The sequence below is a fragment of the Haliotis asinina genome, chromosome 5 (assembly GCF_037392515.1).
Source record: "Haliotis asinina isolate JCU_RB_2024 chromosome 5, JCU_Hal_asi_v2, whole genome shotgun sequence".
NCBI lineage: Eukaryota > Metazoa > Mollusca > Gastropoda > Lepetellida > Haliotidae > Haliotis > Haliotis asinina.
In genome coordinates this window covers 69,073,369-69,094,075 of record NC_090284.1, presented here as the reverse complement: position 1 = coordinate 69,094,075, position 20,707 = coordinate 69,073,369, and the positions used below count along the sequence as shown (strand labels likewise).

The 20,707-nt window shown below is 37.6% G+C and overlaps 1 protein-coding gene across 1 annotated transcript; it reads right to left on the bottom strand.

Moving 5' to 3' along the window:
* Positions 1-18,972: 18,972 nt before the first annotated feature.
* LOC137284131 (uncharacterized) lies at positions 18,973-20,707 on the bottom strand. Its single transcript, XM_067815815.1, has 5 exons — positions 20,297-20,707; positions 19,921-20,061; positions 19,723-19,797; positions 19,416-19,541; positions 18,973-19,100 (listed from the first exon to the last, which is right to left on the bottom strand). Exons 1-5 carry the CDS (start codon positions 20,523-20,525, stop codon positions 19,015-19,017), a joined length of 657 nt encoding a protein of 218 aa, XP_067671916.1. The 5' UTR covers positions 20,526-20,707; the 3' UTR covers positions 18,973-19,014.

Here is a 20,707-nt window from a genome sequence, read left to right as displayed (position 1 = left end):
CGTGATTGCATATTTCATGCTTCGGACGATTTGATGATCTGACCAAATTTATGAATTAAATGGATATAAATGTCACTAAAACACGGCAATCAGAGAAGACACCACAATATAAAACACGGGCTATAGGTCACCAACAACTGAAGGTAGATCACCAAACTGGGGACCAAGGACACTTACATTACTTTTGCTACATGCATGGACCTTAGCTGGATTCACACCATCCCCTCAGGCGCTGGCGATTGTTGGAAAATGTATCCGAAATTTAAAATGACAAATATACTACTTTTAAACTATAGGTAAGTTTAAATTCCCAATGGCTTGGGACTTACGTACCCTCTCAGAGGGACAATAATTTTACACTATTTTAAACCCATTTGAGGATAGAGCCACTAACAATTCCAGGCAGTTAACAATTCATACCACCATGTTTAATATTTCAACTTGCTAATTACAAATAATATTATTCAAAATTTATCTAATAATGCAATTTCCTTTAAAAATTCAATGATTGAATGATAATTAACATTCAAAGATCCTTCATGAGTATGTATATACTCCGAAACATTGTGTTCTTCATGAACAAGTAAGCATACATCCATAAAACTCTCTTCATCTCTGTACCACTTCTAAATGTCATTCAAGGATAAAATATGCATGATATAGTTAGTTACGAGATGGAGTGTTGATCATTTTATACGACCCTTAAGTTAAGATAATCTGGGCGCACCGTCTGAGAAACCGCGACAAAGTATGTTACATTGAATACTTTAAGCTGAATTCCCTGCATACAAAACAGCTTGTTGCTGTTGCAGTTAGCATAAAGGCCAGTGTGAACGTACTCTGATGCAGTTGGCACTTCTTTCAGAAGAAATGTCTCATAGGAAGGGTTTTGTCACCTGTACTTTCATCAAACAGAACCTACGCAAATAAACGCCATCATCAACGCAAATAAACGCGAAAACGAGGAATTTAAACGACTGATTTTGAAAGCAGCTTTAACGAGTCCTGATAATGGATCATTATGGTAAATGATGCATCACTTTCAGACTGTACTTCAGAATGTCACGTTTCTAATAACGTAGTTTCAGCGATGATCCTCGTATTAAAGTGAATACATTTTCGGTAGGTTGATTGAAACAATTTCGGTAGGTTGATTGAAACAATTTCGGTAGGTTGCTTGAAACAATTTCGGTAGGTTGATTGAAACAATTTCGGTAGGTTGCTTGAAACAATTTCGGTAGGTTGATTGAAACAATTTCGGTAGGTTGCTTGAAACATTTTCGGTAGGTTGATTGAAACAATTTCGGTAGGTTGCTTGAAACATTTTCGGTAGGTTGATTGAAACAATTTCGGTAGGTTGAAACAATTTCGGTAGGTTGATTGAAACAATCAAGGCTGGTTGATTGAAACAATCGAGGTGGGTTCTCGGATGGGAGTGGATGAGTGAGTTAATATTTAACGTCACATCGGCAATATCTCAGCCATGTCGTGACACGAACGTTTAAAATCTAAATGGAACATATGCATATTGTGCAAATCTGTCAACGAAGGACAGTAAAACAACTAGAATATCACAATTTGAATTAAAACTAGCATGGGAACTTAAGACTAGTATCACTATTTTAGACAGTATAATATAAAAAACACAGGCTATAGATCGCCAACAACAGAAGGTTGATCACCATACTATGGACCATGGGAGTTCTCGGATGGACAAACCATGAGTCAGCCATCACGTGTTCAGACTGACAGAGGACATGTGGAGGAAACTTTCGAAATTAGACGCATCAGACACAAAAATGCTTCCTAATGCAACTCCAGTTTGACTCGTACCATACAATCCCGATTTGTTTCAGTTGAACAAATGACTAGATTTTGTATGCGGTTAGGACGAGTTCCATCGATGAGGCGGGTTAGGCTCGAACAGCTGGTATCATTATTTCATAGAGGTTATTTTGCTTGTCTACATAAGAAGCTAGGTTCAGATATAACGCTCGTTTGCGGTTTGTTTTTCGTAATTGTTTACAAGTTGACTTGACTGGAGTGGAAAAGTGTTGAATGCGGCCTCTGAAATATCCAGCGCATAATAGGATAATGCATGTGCAAATATTGTGCATGTGAACTGCTGCGTCTTGGTGTAAAGTTTTTATAAGAATTTGCCATTTTCACCGAGATAATCATTTGTTGAAGGCATGACAATAATCTTGTCAGCGTTAAGAATTTGTTTTACTATACATCAGTTCATGTGTAAACAGTACCTTTAAACAGTATAGACTATTTTGCAAAATCTAGTTTAGAACAGTTGACTGAAGTATGCGGCTACACTAGTGTGCCTAAACTTTTGATGGGTAGTATAGTTGAACACACGAGTCTAATGGTGAGGGAAACAGTAGACTCTTTCCTACAGGAGATACTGAGTCCTACGTAGAAGATAGTAAGTTCAACGTAGGAGATACTAAGTCCTACGTAGGACTTACTATCTCCTACGTCGGAGATACTAAGTCCTACGTAGGAGATATTAAGTACTAAGTCCAACGTAGGAGTTACTATCACCTAGAGACTGAAAACAGTTTTCACCGTGGCCATAATACGCTTCCATAGATGTGGAATGTCCAGTATTATGGTGTTTGATATATGTCAATGTTCCTGTTCATGTATCGCTCGCGGTGAAGTCTTATTTCAATCGCGACATTAGATCTGGTGAAAGTGGAGAGAGACTTTCTCCCTACGCGAACGTTTACTTTTCTCGTGATGGTGAATGTCGATGCACGATTCAACGATTTCATGACTGAAAGTGCTTGAAATAATTACGTCCCCGCATGAGGCTGAACCATTATGTTCATGACGAGTAGTGTAATATTCATCTCCCATAACAACTGTTTGTTCAATAGGGACGTTATCGCTATTACAAATGCCTCTAAATTACAAACCTACTGCATAGCATTGCTGTCTCTTACTTTTCTGGACTGTGGCATAAAATTATCCCATTTCCTCATTCATTCATGCCGATTATTCTCCCAGGTACTATATGTGTGGTATATTTGATGAAATCAAAGCACAATCAAGAACCAACAATCTTTGATAAAAAAAACTCCAGGCATGTGCTATTATACAGACTGAGTGTAAAATACAGTGACAACGATCATAGTATGCAGACGTGACTTGAACGATAAATAAAGATTCTGTGTTTTTTAATGAATTTACATTAGGGTATCGTATTTCATGTAGATGTATTGATGGGTGGCGGTAGGGGTAGATGTATTTTGGATTGGGGGTGTCCTCCAGTGTAGTTGAAAATATTTGCGGTTTACAACGATACAAACTCGTTTAATGTCTCCTCAGCCGAATATTTCACTTAATGTACAACGAGCAGTTTCCTGTTATAATGTATCTGGGACCTGCTGTCAGACCTGACTGTCTCCCGGGGCAGCTGGCATACATTGTAATCTGACGTCACTGATCTATACTTAACTGGTATAAATGCTGTTGGGTCGGCTTAAGCAGAGACACAGTTGTTCTGGAGCGTTCCCTCAAATGTTGCAAAGTCCATGTAACGAACGTTAAAGCCAACCCCAAGTGCACGACATGCATTGTGTGTGGTTTGTCCCTGAAAACTGAACCTGCGGTTATATTTTCAGGAATAATACTGACAACAGTTTTTAATAAACTTTACACAACCACACCTTAGGACACTCAACGATAAACTATGAAATCACAATGTTGAGCTACCATGGGATGAAACGTACGGCGGCATATTAGGGCCACGGTGAAAAATGTTTTTGGTGTCACTATCTCCTACGTAGGACTTACTATCACCTACGTAGGACTTACTATCACCTACGTAGGACTTATTCTGACTTGATCAATATTATCCACTGTCATTTCAGGTTAACGATTGACATGTGACAAATGGACGGCATCTGCTTCCGCCGCTATTTTACAGTAATTCGTCAATACGTGATCGTGACATGACCAGAAACGTGCAACTGATTACAACTGAATGTTAGAATTGTAAATATAGGTTGTAACGTCCTGGTGCAAATACAGCAAAATTCTCATTGACATCATGAGGTTATGACTAGCTACCAGGTGGGGAGTGTTGATTCGGAATGCCATTCTGATACATGAAACGTCTACTATGTAGGTCACTTGAAGGATAAAAGAGTATGCTTCGTGAAGGTTTGTAACCATCTACACTAGATCAACAGGACGTGGCATGACTCATTTGATGGCTGGCTTTGGAGGTGCAGGACGTTTTTGTACAAAGAACCAACATATTAGAAACGACATAATTTAATACATCCCCTTTCCAGTTTTTGCATACAAATTTGACATTGTAAACACATTACTCATTCCTGAAATGGATACTATCAGCAAAGGATCTGTTTATTGTCATTACGTATGCATGCGTTTCGAAATGTAAATCATGCACTGGGAAAGTTAACAGTACATTATTTTCAGTTTCAAATATTGTATAGACTGATGTACAATGTATCCAACAAGTTTGCTAAATTATATCAAAGTCTTTCTTCGAATTGTTAATATGTCATAGACATTCCCTATTTCCAACAACTGTGTATGTCTCTGTGTACCTGGCAGAAGTATTGATTTTCCTAACATTTATAAAACATTGCTACGTGAGTGTGTGTGTGTGTTTCCCATTTGTGTCATCATTGATTAGGTCATATTTGTTATGGGTCACATTTCGTATCATATATGTTTAATGGCAGTAAGTAGTATGTTATCTGTGTAAGCAAACTTCATTTAGTATTTAAGGTCTCACTGTAAAATGTAAAGACTTTGCTCAGTGAATATTTGATATTTGTGCCCCAATACCATACACTTGTATATCTAGCCCAATTGCTTTTGTAGCCCAGTTGCCTAAATGCCTGTTTGGAAGTGATAAATGCTTTGCAGATTGTGTCTGTTATGTTGAGTGATGCATGTTGTTACCGCACTAGTGATCGTTACCCCACATCCTGTTTGTGTGTGGAACCATTGTCACCCACGAATTTATGAGAAGGGAAAACAGACTGTATTTGGGGAGACAACTCATTCAAATCTTTCTAACTACTCATGATGACAGAGCATCTTTAGAGGAAATCCATTCCTGGTAGCATAACAATAAACGCAGAGTTTCTGCAAAGAAGTTAAGGCAAATTGAATTTTAAGATTCAATTACTTAGATATTAACATTGCATTGGACACATGGTGTCTGCCAGCAAGCCATCGTCATAGCAGTCAATGTGCCTTGTTTAAGACACCTTTTAAGTTAAAACGTCACGGTGAGTGATTAAGAAGCCAAGAATGTTTCGTGATACAGATTCCCTTTGGTGAAATTTATGTGCACTGATCACTTGCAATAGGTGATGACACCAGGTGTTTGCGGGAAGGGCATCATGGCCTGCTGTTGTCATGAATGGAAACGTTACGCATGACATAGTATAGGGATGACGAAGAGCTGCTACAATTCAGCTTTAGCTGCCACATGTGGTTTAGTCGATGTCATTCGATTGGATCTGTGTAGATATTTTTCAAAAGAAATGTATTTCAAATGCACACAAAGAAACATTAACTGATTATCTCATATACCTGTATGTGCAAACTAGATATCATCTAGCTCCGATTTCACGAAACTCTAAGTTTTCAGTTAAGAGTTTTACTAAAATTTGAGAAAGCATAGGAAATGCATTTCCCAGAGTTAATTGATGTTGAACTTCAATTTAGCATTAAGCATACAATCTGAGTTGATAGATAGGTTACTTAAATCGTTTTAACTTTTGAGATGGAGTTAGAAAATCACATTGTCATACTCACTGTTACCATGCACAGTTTCATTCATTCTGCACTGACTCTTTTACATGTAAAGACAGCCTGGACAGACACAGTGTTAGTATCAAGGTTAGTATTCATTTAATTAAAGTAATATTGCATTTAATCCTTGGAGTATATTTAGAATAAGATTATGTATTATAAAATAGGAATTACACTGTAGCATGTAAGTGTGCTATATATGTAATTATGTTAAGCTTCCAATCCTAGGCTATAAACATAAGTAAGTACCACTGATATAGTTTTATCTTCACTATCCTGAATGTGTGAGATGATAGAGTGTGTCTTGATATAAGTTGCTATGTTTTAACTATGGGAAATATAAGAGTAATTATCCATGTATGGAAGTACTTTCACGTTCTTGACTGTGGCCCTAAGTCTACTCCACAGTACATTGTTATCGATTTAGCAGTTAGTATTATTTATAACAGGTACATCCCCGTCCATAATACCGGTTTTATGCCCGACTGGTGTACACCCTTGTACCACTACAGGGTATGTGCACATGTTTATTTCATACCTGTGTTGTACATGTATATAGTATCATCACGCAATAAATGAAGAATCATGTATATGCTATTATTACGACTAATGCATAATGATGTATTATTACCTATCCTAAGTGTAATATTTAATATATAATTCTAATGTTCTGTATGTGTAATACGTAACGTTATTCATGCTATGGGTTACTGCACTGTTCTGGTATATATCCCTATGCATTACCCGCACATGGAATTATGTTTGTCTTGTATGAATCAGGTATGATGTATGTTATATATTGTTGTATTCATTGTTACAGGGTGTCGTTTACCAATTATACTCCTCAGGCCGAAATAATCAGCCTCACATCCAACCGAGTATTGGTAGTTGTTTTGCCCACGTTGACCCTGCAATATTACAGTGAGAAGCGACGATTCGATGAAGGTTCTAAAACCTTAAAATGCCTTCCAAAGAAGACACCCAAACGTAGAGAAGACAACACACTTTCTGTTATACAGCAGTAATTTCATTTGGAAACGAACGGAACTGTTCATATTAGCGGTATCATTCACACATAGATTCAGATGAAGACATCGTGCCTGTTGCACTTTCATCTATTCTATATTGGTTTAGCGCGTGAAAGTGTCCCTTTATTCTTTTCCAGGTTTCCCCACAATGTATACATTGCACTGCGATGTTGGTAAAAGTCTTGAAAATGATAATTTAAAGGATCATTTGTACTTTCATGTCTTCTCTTATTCGTTTGCATGAGCGTATTATTAAGGTACAGTGAACGTCCTGTGCTTCCTGGACTAGTACGGATGTTCCGTTTACATGGACACGCCCACGCAGTTATGCGAGCAACTCACGTGACTCCACACTATGAAATCATGACAGCCAGATCTGATTATAGCCCATAAAAGGAGTGTACGTTTAGTCATGACTTATCATTCATTTCACGTCATAATTGATTTCATGAATAAACAGATAAATTAAAACCTGAATTGATTGTGGAACCCTTTAGAAATTGGTTACTGTTTGCATACTGATCTGTTGCAGTTTGAACGTTAAAACAGACGGGAAACGATCAATTTCATACGCGTATGGCACTCTCTACAATGACAGACACACAAAGACACAGACACACATGGCAGTATACGCTCGTGACAGCAAATTCCTGAAGTTGGTTAAACTTCATCATGCGATGAACACGGTGTAAGTATTTGTCAAAATGCGATGGTATTACACCAGCTGACGAGTTATCAGACTGCAAGAATAAAAAAGCAACCTACATGATGTGCCTCCCAGCACATTTCAATATAGATTAATCCATCATGGTAAACATTTTTAGAGAGGGTTCAGAAAACAACATCATGCAAGTGCATGTCCACCACACCTCAGGTTACATCGTGATTATATAAAGATCGTGTTTTCCAATATCCCATTAGAGTTCAACAATTCACACAAACGGCATTTGTCACACGTTTAATCACAAACTCGAGCTTGACATATAATTCATCAAAAGGCGCAATAATTGTGTCCATAAAAGCAAAATAGAAAGGAAGGGTTTAACTTTCATAGTAAAGTTGGTAACATAATACCATTGATTCTATTCTATTCCCCTACTGACAAGTAGTCTTTGGCTAACATTAAGTGAGATGCATAGCACATGTCTTTGGGTGAATTGGTAGCATGTAATATGTCTCTGAAGTGTACCCTGGAACAATAACAAAAATATTTTGGATAATAGAATTTGATAAGTGGCAAGAGTAACAGTTTGTCATAATTGTTAAGAAACTGCGTCAGTGAAATATCTTAGAATACTTTTTAATTAACATTTATCTTAATCAGTCGCCTTCTGTATCGTACTTTTTCTGAAGCGTCCTAAGACTAGAATCGACTACAAATATGTCTCTCGCTGAGAAACAGTTCAATATATATCAAAGACCTAGGAAAGAAAAGCTAAAGTATTTATTACCCTTCCATATTTGATTCGTGATATATAATCTGAACCAAAGTTGCTGGGTGGATTTTTTCATTTTGGAAATGTTGTGAATGAACTGTTTTATTTAAACCAGGAAAATGTACACGACCACCAGTATTGTTCGCTTTAAACGGCAAGGAGATCAGACGCTTGTCGCTTCCAGTCACTGCAGTCCTCTCGGTTGTATAAACCGGAATGTTCTTTAAGTTCGAACGCAGTAAGCAGTATTTGTGCCAGTACCAACGAAATTAGGATATGAACAGCCACATGCAGTGATTATCCTTGTGATTCAGCGCATGGCAGACCATTTATGCGGACGTGCATACGTACATGTACAGCTCAACGAGTCAACAGATGGTGAACACTTTGGAACAAAGCACCGACCTGTATGATATTGCCGTCGACACGGACAATAAAGGCTGTAGAATCGTTGATTAAAAATGTCATTCGCATATGCCTACACAATTATACTTAGGTATATCCATCGTCATTTGACTTTTATAGCATAAAATCTTTGAGATGGTCATAGTACAGCAATTTTAAGCAGATTTTAACAGTGTGACGTGCACGTCAGAGCTTATGGTAAATCCAGTAGGAAATAATCCTCGACATCATCATCATAAATCAAAAGTGTTTTCACTAAATATTTCGTTTTTGTTCTTTTGTGAGAGATGATCCTAATGGATTGATCTGGTCGATGTCGATTTAACAAGAAATATATTACTTTGACTGAAATAACCATGGTACTTTTGGGATGGCACGTGCACATTCTAGACAGCGAGTCGGTGTCCTAGGCGGAGCAATTAAACAATATATGTATAAGTATTTAGGTCAACACAATTATCACAGAGTATTTCGCATGAAAATTTTCTGCATATGTTCCTATTAGATAAACAGAAAAAGAGTAACAAGTTTTTTTCCGATCTTGAAGCAGTGTTTTTCCGCACATTTGTGTAACACACGTATAGCATAGGTCCCGGAGGAAAACACACAAAGGGCGTCTCAGTGTCATGTCGATTGGTCATTGGCTGGGAAATACAGAAAGAACATATATTTAAACTGCGGAAAAAATGGGAGACACCATAAGTTAAATGAATGTGTGAATAAGGTTAAAGAAAAAGGACTGGAGATTTAGGAGAGTAAAAGAGGAGAGAGGAAGGTATGATCAAACATTGGAACATTATATATATATGTAAGACGGCCCATTTTTCTGTAAATTTGGTATTGTCTCCAGAAATGATTTTTTTTCTATGTTGTGATTATATTTTATTAGCGGTAACAATTGGGTAATAATTGAATTATTAAAGCTCTTTGCAATAAATATGCTTATTTGAAAGACCCAAAGGTAGTGAAACACGCACAAATAAGTGGTGCCCATTTAATGCCCTGTTGAGATATTAGAATGAGTACAACGAAAGTTACTGTAGGAAATTAGAGGCCAGACCCTGATTTCCTTCCCTGTATGCACGTAGATGTGTGCAGCTAAGACAGGATTTTACCGACTGTGCTGTTGCCTGTATATTGCTAAGAACCGCGCATAAGAATTATAATTGTCAAGAACCATTGTAGACAAGGTTAATCCTGCAACTCACGCCCACGCCAACGCCCATGCCCACGCCCGAACATTTATCCTGAGAAGTAAGCTTTCAGAAGAAACAAACAGCGTGAAAAAGCTCAACCAATGCTCCAGGTGTATACAAGAAGTTATTATGTTCAATAAAATGGTCCCCATGGTCCCTAGTGTGGTGATCTACTTTCAGGTGTTGGTGATCCATAGCTCGTATTTTATATTGTTTTGTCCAAATAGTGCGACTAGTTTTAACTTTCCACACTAGTTTTAACTGTAACTGGGATATTCTAGTTGTTTTACTGTCCTTTGATGACAGGTTTCTATAATATATACATATTTCATTTCAATATGAAACATGTTCTCGTCACGATATGGCTTAAATACTGCCGATGTGACGTTGAATATTAACTCACTCACTCACTCACTCACTCACTCAAAATGCTTATCACAAGAAAACTGCATTTTAATTGAGCCTCAGAGTGATTGATATTCTCTTATGTATTATTTGACTAAAATATAGCTAGGTAGAACTGGGACAGAACTGATTTTTTTCAGAATAGGTTCTACTGACTGAAGCAACTGCTTATTCTAATCGTTAAAAATCTTGTTGGCATTCTTTTTATAGTCAGGATTTCGAGAGATTACTGACTGATCTCCAGAGTTGACGTTTAATACTTATTTGAAATAGTCAATGTTTGTTATTGTCGACTGAAGTAGATTTATCATAAACACAGTATAATCACCAATCATGCTGCATTAAGCTACACGTATGCTTAACAACTTTGTATGAAAGTCACATCACGCAATAAACTTTCCAGAGAACCATGTCTTCGACAATGACAGCGACATCCTGTTGCATTGTAAAATGCTGGTATGAGAACAAAATCCATGCTCCTGTTAACTTATTGACTTTCTTGGCGTTTAAACACATTGTGATTCTGAAATTCACGAGCAAGCAGTAAGCATGTATATTCTTAGATTTAACAGAATCTATCCACAATTTGGATATACATACGAGTGAAACTATTACACTAAATATCGCCTCATCTGTACAAACTAAACCTGATGCATTTCGTGTCTGTCTATACATCTCATTTTCAGCATCTATTCAGAATTATTGAGTGCATATTTAATTTTCGAAGCATTTGACATAAATACACAAGCTCACCGATCGATGTTCGCCGAATACATTTTACAACCCAAAATGCTATGCCCCCTGTATATTTTGAACACTCCCATCCCAAACCATGTTAACATACAGATAGATAGTAATATTTACCTGAATCTGGGAACAGCCATGTCAATAGCATCCATCAAGCGACTCATGCATTAAGATAATCTGCTTATCATATTATCATTACTCATCTGAACATCAGCTGACGTTGTGTCAAGATGATTGACAGCAGCACTATACTTATCTTTCAGAGATAGGCAGTTAAGGTTACCTTCGAAACTTGAAAAAACTGGCACTTTAGCAGAAGGATGGTTCTATTGTTTTCAACTCTCGTTAAAACTTCCTTAGCTATGGAAAAAACAGGTGTTACAAAACAGGAATATATTTTTTATGAACAGATCTACTTGCATTCAAGGGTTTAGCTATCATTGTGGACGAGACGTAATGTGGGCCTATATGGTTCACTTAACATAACATATCACTGAAAACCTATATCATAATGCTGAAATATACTTCCGAATTTCATACAACAAAACCTTAACAAACATTTTTTTTCTTACAATAACCTGCCATGTTCTATAGCTTGCTAGAGATAATAAGATTTGAAATCTGTCTTCCTTTAACCCTTAAAATACGCATCAATTACTTCTTTTAGCAAGAAACCATCTGACGGTTTTAGACGATTAAAAAGTGAAGAATTGTTTTCGCGAGTATAGACTCAGGGTATATTTAAGTAGCAGCTTGTGTATCTCCAGGATACTTATGCCAGGATATATACGCATATGTTGCTTTCGGTTGTATTTACATACAACAGTAAGTATTTGTTAACCACTTGTGTCAGTCACAACGAGATAGGAACAACCAGTGCAGTGATTATCTTTGTGATTCATCGCATTTCAGAACATTTATGCGGACGAGCATACTTACTTGTACAGCTCAGCAAGTTGAAACATAGTATAAACCTTCGGATAACACCCGTCCTATAAGATGCTACTCTCGAGACCGACAATTAAGGCTGGGGGATAGTTGATTACAATTCAAACATCATTCACACATACATACTTATGCTTACTTAAGCTGTGGAAGGTTAAAGCTGTCCTGTTGTCATTCACAAATAACAGAATACGATGTTTAACACATATATGAAAACCTACAGCATATTATTGAAATATACTTTGGAGTATTGTGTTATATAATTGGCAGACAACGAGACTGTCATAGGGCAGAAACAAAGTGGTTAGGCTGTGGGAGGAGCTTGGATAAATTTAGTCTGAGTGAGTGAGTTTAGTTTAACCCCACACTCAAACCGATGACGTGTGTCAACCAAGTCAGCTAGCTTGACCATGACCATGACCCTCAGTCGCTAATGGTTAGGCGCCTCATATGTTCAAGTATGGATTACTGGGGCCAATATTCTAAAACTGTGATTTCACTGGGAAATCAGGTCTGAACAGTCGTTAGGAATATGCCATAACACTTTACAAACCAGTGGTAGTAGTGTTTTCCACTGTATATCCAGTTTATGTTAACGTTGTCTTTCGAGAAAAGATCACTTTTGTTAAATAATGATTAATGGGGGTAAATCATACAAGAAAGTAAATGACCTCGGTGGAAATACGTATGGTATGAAGGGAAGGTCAAAGACTATGAATTAGCACACACACACACACACACACACACACACACACGCACGCACGCACGCACGCACGCACGCACGCACACACACACACACACGAAACAAAACAGAATGTTGCCCCTTCATTTGCAGAAGGGCATTTCTTATCTGAAATGACAGGAACATTGCCAGTACACCCATACCAGGTCAAGGTAACCAGGAAGGACATTAGGTCATTATCTATATTTATCTTATGTTCCCGTGACATAGCATTATTCATGTCATGATGACTTACGTCCATACGTTTGTAATACTCTAACCACGTCACAGACTTATAATACAATGCAACCGCTGCTCTATGGTGTATACCATGTGTTTTAGTGTGTTCCTTCCTTACACTTAAGTTGGTATTAATACAGTTTCATACTGTTTGTTTGTCATTACTCCGCAAGGTTTACAAAAGTCATTGGCACTCCCAGACATACAAGGTTACACACTACGGGGAGGTTGTTGACTGTAGCGGCTGTTATATACATTTCTTAGTCATCAGTATGGGGCAATGTCCGCATCCGTTTCATCGGGGTACCTAGCGTGTTGGTAACAACTTCAGTGTAAATAATCATTTATGTTAAAAGAGGAGTTAACGAATATATTCCATAATGCTTTAGACGCTCACGTTGACATACATATTTCAAACGTTGTAAGTTATATTACAATTCCAAAGCCATTAAAATCTTTGAATAGTCCTGAAATAAAATATGTTTAATTTATTAAATGATATAATTTGCACATGTTCAGTGAAGGTAGGCTGGGTATGTATGTGTATTACAAAAGAGTATAAATATTGTAACAAGACTACGAATTTGACCATTCTTAGATGTTTTAAGGGAAACAGTAAATACGAACAAATCCATATTTTGCTGTTCTTTTCCACACTCATTATTCAAGCATTATTCTTTTAAAACATGCCATCGAGCTCCACCAACTTTCTAGAAAGTAACAAAATTATGGAATACGGGAGACCTTAGAGAAGTCACGTTTCTTTTAAAGAACATCGTAATTTTAAGGTCACGTAGTAATTTGCCACTGACTGACTACTCATATCATTGCAATAAGCTAATGATTAAAATCGATATATTGGATACCTATAAGGAGTTGTAGTCTAGTGTGAAATGATTGCATGTGTCTATTTTATGTACTTAAATAAAATATTCATTCTTATCAACATCAGACGTCAGCCACGAAATCGTGAAATGGACCACCTTTGTGTGACTGGAATGGCTTTAAAGGATGTAACGTCAGAGGGCCTTAAGTACAACTAATGAGGGAGATGCTTTCGCGATAACGAGGTTTCATCGGAAGTAAACTTTGTCGCCAGCAGCTCTCAGGAGACACTTTAAACTGTGAACCAACACGCATTTTTAATCCCGTCCAACACTCAAAAAGACGCCGCTATATAACTGGGATATCTGTCAATTTGCCGAGTGCACGACACCGTAAATACAGTCTAAACTGCACTAATCATAGATCGATGTTTAACACAATCTCTCACTACATTACGGTCTGCATAATACGCTACTATTGGCTGTGAAAAGAAAAGGCAGCTAGCAAATTGTTGCAATATCTGGGTCAAGGTCGTTGCAGCGTGCACAGTTCAGTCACGACCATGCAACAACATCTTCAAAATGTGAACTATTAACAGTTGCATTAAGTCAGATCTAGATGAATGCACTTTAAGCCTCATGCGGTGGAGAAATCTGCTGTGAAACTATTTTCAGCTCGGAATATTTGGATCAGATACAAAAGTATACTGCCTACCTGTGCAGGCTCTGTGTAATCCCCTGCACTGCATTGTTTACAACGAAATTGTCACATGATGACGAGATTTTCAATTTGGCATGAAATAATATACTTCATGCAAAGTTCCTTGATTTCTCACAAATGAAAGAATAAGATCAATAATTATTTGTAAAATATTGATGAGTTAACGAAATGAATTATTCTATTTGCTATCAGTTAAAAAAAGTGCAACAAAATGTCCGGTGTGCAGTTTCGATGAAATACTCAACAGAGCTACTTCTAGATCTGATATTCGCAAACAATGCATCGAATTGTGATAATATGACACCTCTACGCAAGATTATCATCTAAAAAAAACTCCATCATGAGCACAAAGCAAACAGAACTTGGAACTATGTCAGACCCTGTGCGATACATTTGCATTGAGATCTGTCCTCCGAAAGGGAAGTAACTCGGTGGTTACTCATTACTGTATATGATGTTAAGTTGCTTTTTAATCTGTGTTCATGCAAAGTAATATTTGCTAAATTTGCACAAAATATGATTACATATTTTTTCTGTGGTGTGCATGTGTTGAGTTTCAGAAGAAAGAACACAAGCACATACTCATTCATTTTATTCATGACACCTCTCCACACTACGTTGTTTGTTTGAGAAATAGATGCAACTTTTGTGGTTTCAGGCAGTCAGGATAGGCGTTTCTTTAAAATATGAACGAGCATGTTAAGCTTGTCTTGACAGTGTTAACCTGAGACTCATCGTTTAAACACCTTAGGCAGAATAACGGTTCACATTCAGTATATGTTCTGTACAAGGTATTAGTCTATGACATATACTGATATTCCCACCTAGTTGGGCCTCCGGTTACTGCCAGAAACACATGACCTACTTTGTCAGATGAATGATCAAAACACAAAAGCCATCTGTCCCAGGGAAGGCTGCAATGAATGCCACATCAGTACCAGTCCGTGGTGGGCGACCACTATAAAACAGGAATATTTCTTTCAACATACATAGGCGCTGTTTGAATTACCAGCGTTAATGTCGTTGAGACCTGACACGTGAACAGGACACATTCACGCAAACGTTTTAGTCTGAAAGTGGGATGACAAGAAAGTCTTGACTTGAGCCAGTAACAAACATCGTGAATACCTATATCTAGTACACAGACCAAACACATGGTTCGACAAAATATGGAATAACCGTTGATTACCGTTGGCAAGTGATATCTAAGTGAAATATGCCTTGTAGGATTCCTGTACAAATAATACCTGGTCATTCTGTAATCAAAGAATACTAGCATATGTTATAATTTGTATCTGCATTGATACAGGCAGAAGGACACAGGAGGTCAGATCGGTTCATAGATTCATCAAAAGTTTGTTGCGGAGGACAGGGCTTTTCTCCTTTTTCCTTTCCTCTTCAGTTTCCTTCTTTGTCATATCCTACAGCTAAAATAGAAGTGTATATACTGTGCTACTCGTATCTTTAACGTTTCAAGTTCCAGTTACATTTATATAAAGACGAGGTGTCATCAGACGCGTACATGTCCATGGTCTTTAATACGACACAAACTTAACACTGTATAGGATCCAGTGTAGTACAGATTTGATACCAACACCGTATATACGTATGGCCCCACGTGTGTTACTGCATATATTTCACTTGTACTTCAGCTATATAACCCATCTATTTTCTACACCGTGTAGCATATGAGCCACCTTAATCTGATTCTCGTCCCAGCCGTATAAGCCACGAAGACGGACCCGCAGAGGATGAATCTTTCCCCAATAGTGATTTTTTGGATGGTGCATATTGACGGGTATTAACTATCTGATCCATAATGAGAATTAAAGAAATATATTTTTTTCCTTGCAACTGGATTGAATAATGTATGAATTTTTATGCGATGATATCATTTTTTTACTCACTGATTTTAGCTGCCATTGAGATTGCACAGATAACGTCAACTGGGTGCCATGAACCTCTCCTGTATTAATATATCATTGCAAATACACCATGTGGTCATGTCAGGGTAACAGCGAGTAGACATTATATACCACGTAGTGACTATATACTGCAGTAGATTTTTAAAACATAATAGAGCACATGTAGTTGTTTACAAATATTACAACGTTTATTTACAGACGGTTGTATATAATAAGATGCAAATTTCACCTAGACGTTTAAAATCTGGATTCCTTGTTGGTTTTAGTGCTTCAGAGTATTCACATATATCACTGTGAGGATCGCAGTTGTGGGTGACGCTATCATAATATTTTTGTTTTACACACCGGCTTTCTGCTGACTGCAAACAATAAAACGGTTATCACAAGGATTCCCAGCAAACATTTCATGTTAACTCCAGTCGGCATCATCTGGAAAATTATTTTATTTGAGTAAGACATCTCTTTGAACCGTTATAAACAGTCCGTTTGTCCAGTAATGAGCCAAGAAGACATGTGACAGCTGTGACTGGATGAAATAGTGTAGGATGGTTATGTTATTTAAAAGCACACCCATTCAGTAACTAAAACTGACCACAATTTTAAACAATTACTGATATATTTTTTATGCTATGACGGATGCCTATGCATGTACAAATATGTTCAAGTAGGTGACATTTGGTGCGGAGTTTGGGTTGGGGTGTTCAGCGTCGTGCGCTCGGAAAATTAGTCGAACAAGTTCTCCAGAAATTGTGTTCTGTTGTAGTTGAAAATCCAGACTATACCCATGTGCACATAGAGTGGCTGTCGTTAGCCGGGGTGTTATTTTAGAAATATAAGGGTTCTATAGAAGTCTGTGGAAAAACATTTGGTGTTTTGTAACCTGAAGCGATCCCCACTAGACGCAATGTTTTACCACGAGTATGCTTCACGATACCAGGAAGTCAGTGGGTGTTACCATGCATGTATTCAGAACAATCTATTTAACCAGTTGCAACGTGTCCAAGCTGCCAATATAACATGCTCGTAAGAGGTATGCACTGAGTGTTTAGTGGAACACGATCATGCAAATTTCATTCAAAAAAACTTATTCCCACGTATACCGGGTAGAAGGTATACACATCTGTTGTATAAGAAGAAACAGTTTCAGACATTTCCACCATTTCCGAAAATATAGATATATTGTCAAAGATGCTGGTATTGATTTCATATTGAATTGACCACAGTCGTACAGACGCACCCTTTAAACAAAAGTCAGTTCTTACTTATCCCAAGTCGGCCACCATGAAAACTTGCACGGGCGTAACAACTGAATTTGGTTTAAAGGGGACGTTTCTGTAAAGCGTGGTCAATCCAAAATGAAATCAATATATTATGTATGTTACCATATTTGACAGCATATCTATTTTTTCTGAAATGGTGAAAATGTTTGCAAAACAGTTTCTTGTTAATGACTACGGAAGTATAATGCTATATATTTCAAGTATACCAGTGACATTTATTACAATGCATGGCTAGATATATCTAAATTGCTGACAGCAGAAAGGATGATGTAAATCCAGCTGGAGTCTATGCAGGAAGCAAAAGTCCCTATGGTCCCTAGTGTGCTGATCTATCTTCAGCTGTTGGCAATCTGTAGCCCATTTTTATATTGTATTGTTCTTTATAGTACTAGTTTATTACTAGTTTAACATTCTTCTCTGTAATATTCTAGTTAGTTTTACTGTCCTTCGATGGCAGGCTTTTACAATGCACCATTAATTAATATGTTGTTTTTTTTTATAATTAATTGTTCTCGTCACGATATGGCTGAAATATTGCCGATGTGACGATAAATTGTAACTCACTAACTCACTCACAAATATTACACCGCGCGTGTTCACTGTGCGCGGATTGTTTATCTTGGTTTCAGATGCACGTGTCTGATAACAAGTGACCTAGTTAGGACTGATTGCGTCAAGCACTGTTATAAGTAACACCCACGCGACCATGAATCATTCAAAATGAATGGTATCATATATATATGCAAGAGCAACTTTAGTGTTAATGTCATTGATGCTCAGTGTTACATATATTCGATAACATCTCAATCGTGGGGCGGGAGTTTTGCTGCTGGGATTGTGACATATAAATAATTATGTAATCTCAAATTTTCTTGTTGAAATGTATAACAGTTTCACTGCCATACTCACGTACTAACAAATAGTTGGTACAATGATAAACGCTTGTTTGCAAGTGAATGATGCAAATGATATATAAGAAGAATATATTAAGAAGACATTGCTCACAATCATTATGATTGGAGGAATGGAGCGTTGTACTTGCTGATACATATTTCGGCATCATCTCCATGAGAGCCATTCCAAGGCCTTAAAAAGCCATAATGCAGTTCTAATGGAATAAGCTTGCATGGTGACTGTCCAATCTAAAGGGAGGTAATTCAAGACCTCCGAGTGTGGATCGTTATACACAGGATCCCAAACAGACCAAGACTATACATTCGAATGCAGAGTACAAACGTGCTTTCTTGCCCAGTAACACGTATCATATTCACAAGCAAAGAAGGTGAATTTGTAAACTTGTTTATTAAAAACTGTAACCTATTATATATTACACTGAATGACTTGCACATTTTCCATCACAGTGATTTTCATCCTCGGGCTGTGTGAGAGGGTTTCCCTCGCCAGTCAGGAGTTCTGAAGGTTGAAAATTGAAAATTGATGAAGCAGACATACTTGGTATTAACATTTATGATTCATATCTTCGATGGCTCTTACTTTAAATGTACAATAAGTCCTAACTGTACTAATTATGTCATCTTTTTGTAACTAAATTTTCCATTTTGCTATAATCAAACATGTGAAAAAACGAAACAAGCTGCATCACATGCAATAAACGTTCACACCACACGTTATGCGAGTTATCGAAGGTTAACAGGATCAGATGTCTGTGATTCATACTCTGTGTGTATTGGTGTTAGTTGACGTTGGAGAGGTGGGGCTGATAAATACCTGGTGTGGGTTTAGATGGACGCTGACAGAAACACTTCTTCTTCCTGATCAAGAACACCCACAGACCGCCAACTGCAGCAACCGCGACCACACACGTCGCAAACAGGATGATAACAATGATGACCACTGTGTAAAACCATTAAGATTACACTTTGTAATCATACAATCATATAGCAATCATACTATCCGAAATTAATTGTCTGTACAAATTTTTCATATACAAAAATTCAATGATTCGGTTAGGGCAGTGACATATGTTTATTCGAAACAGATATCACAGAAACACGACATTTTACAATGCACGTACATGAGTAGGGAAGATTGGTGTTGTTCTTCATGGTTGTATCTTGTGCGGAGACAGTTTTGTTTTTACCAGACCACTCTGCAACAAAGCAACAACATCCTTTACCAATTTTAACAATATCATATGACATTAACCTAAATAGGTGACCGGAAATATTATGTTCACTTTCAAAAGATCGAATATCTATGAAGGACAACTGACCTGGACAGAGACGTTGACATTTGTTTTCAATGTCCCGTTGTTGTGTTTTTTCTTGGAGACAGAGACCCTCACAGGAATCACATCGAGATACAACGGCATCATAATATTGTAGATGTGGACACTTCGGCCCGTCTGGAGATCCTCTACGAATAAATCAAATAAGGGTTTAATTATCCTTAGTTGGACAGATGCTGAAAGCACACTGGGATACCACGCACGAAATACAAATACACGTTTCAATGCTTTTTCACTGTATCACAGTTACAGATACGATGTCAAGATATCATTTGTGCAATACTGTGTATACATTTTTCAACAACATACAGACCGGTTATTACATCATAACGCAATGCAAAAGAGATAGAGTCAAGCTCACCTGGACATTTAGTTTCGCATTCCGTTATCGTTTTTTGTACCTCGGAGTAGTCACATATATCACTGCAAGGGTCACAGTTGTCGGTCCCAGTATCATAGTACGTCCCTCCTTCACATATCGGCTTCCCCAGTACTGTGCATAGGAACACAGAGGCCAACACGAATCGTACCATGTTTGTATTAGGCTTAACCAATGCCCTCCAAATATCTGTTTCGACTGAGTCGGACATGAGAATGATAACTCCTGTCCAAATGAAGTATTTTTTCCAGTGTCACTTCACCCCAACTTTGATTTAGGAGGTGTGTGGGGACCCTCCTGTGTCTGGTGGTTGGGACGAACATTCTGATGCTTTGAGAGAATATCACCATGCTTTATACCTGGATTTCGGTATGACCTCTGTTGCTCACGCCA

Excerpts from the sequence above, each read along its gene's own strand:
- LOC137284131 (XM_067815815.1), bottom strand. The coding sequence starts at position 20,525 with ATGTCCGACTCAGTCGAAACAGATATTTGGAGGGCATTGGTTAAGCCT. Across the intron at positions 20,062-20,296 it reads ATGCGAAACTAAATGTCCAG|GATCTCCAGACGGGCCGAAG; the intron begins GTGAGCTTGACT and ends TTATTCGTAGAG. Across the intron at positions 19,101-19,415 it reads TCCATCTAAACCCACACCAG|AACTCCTGACTGGCGAGGGA; the intron begins GTATTTATCAGC and ends TTCAACCTTCAG.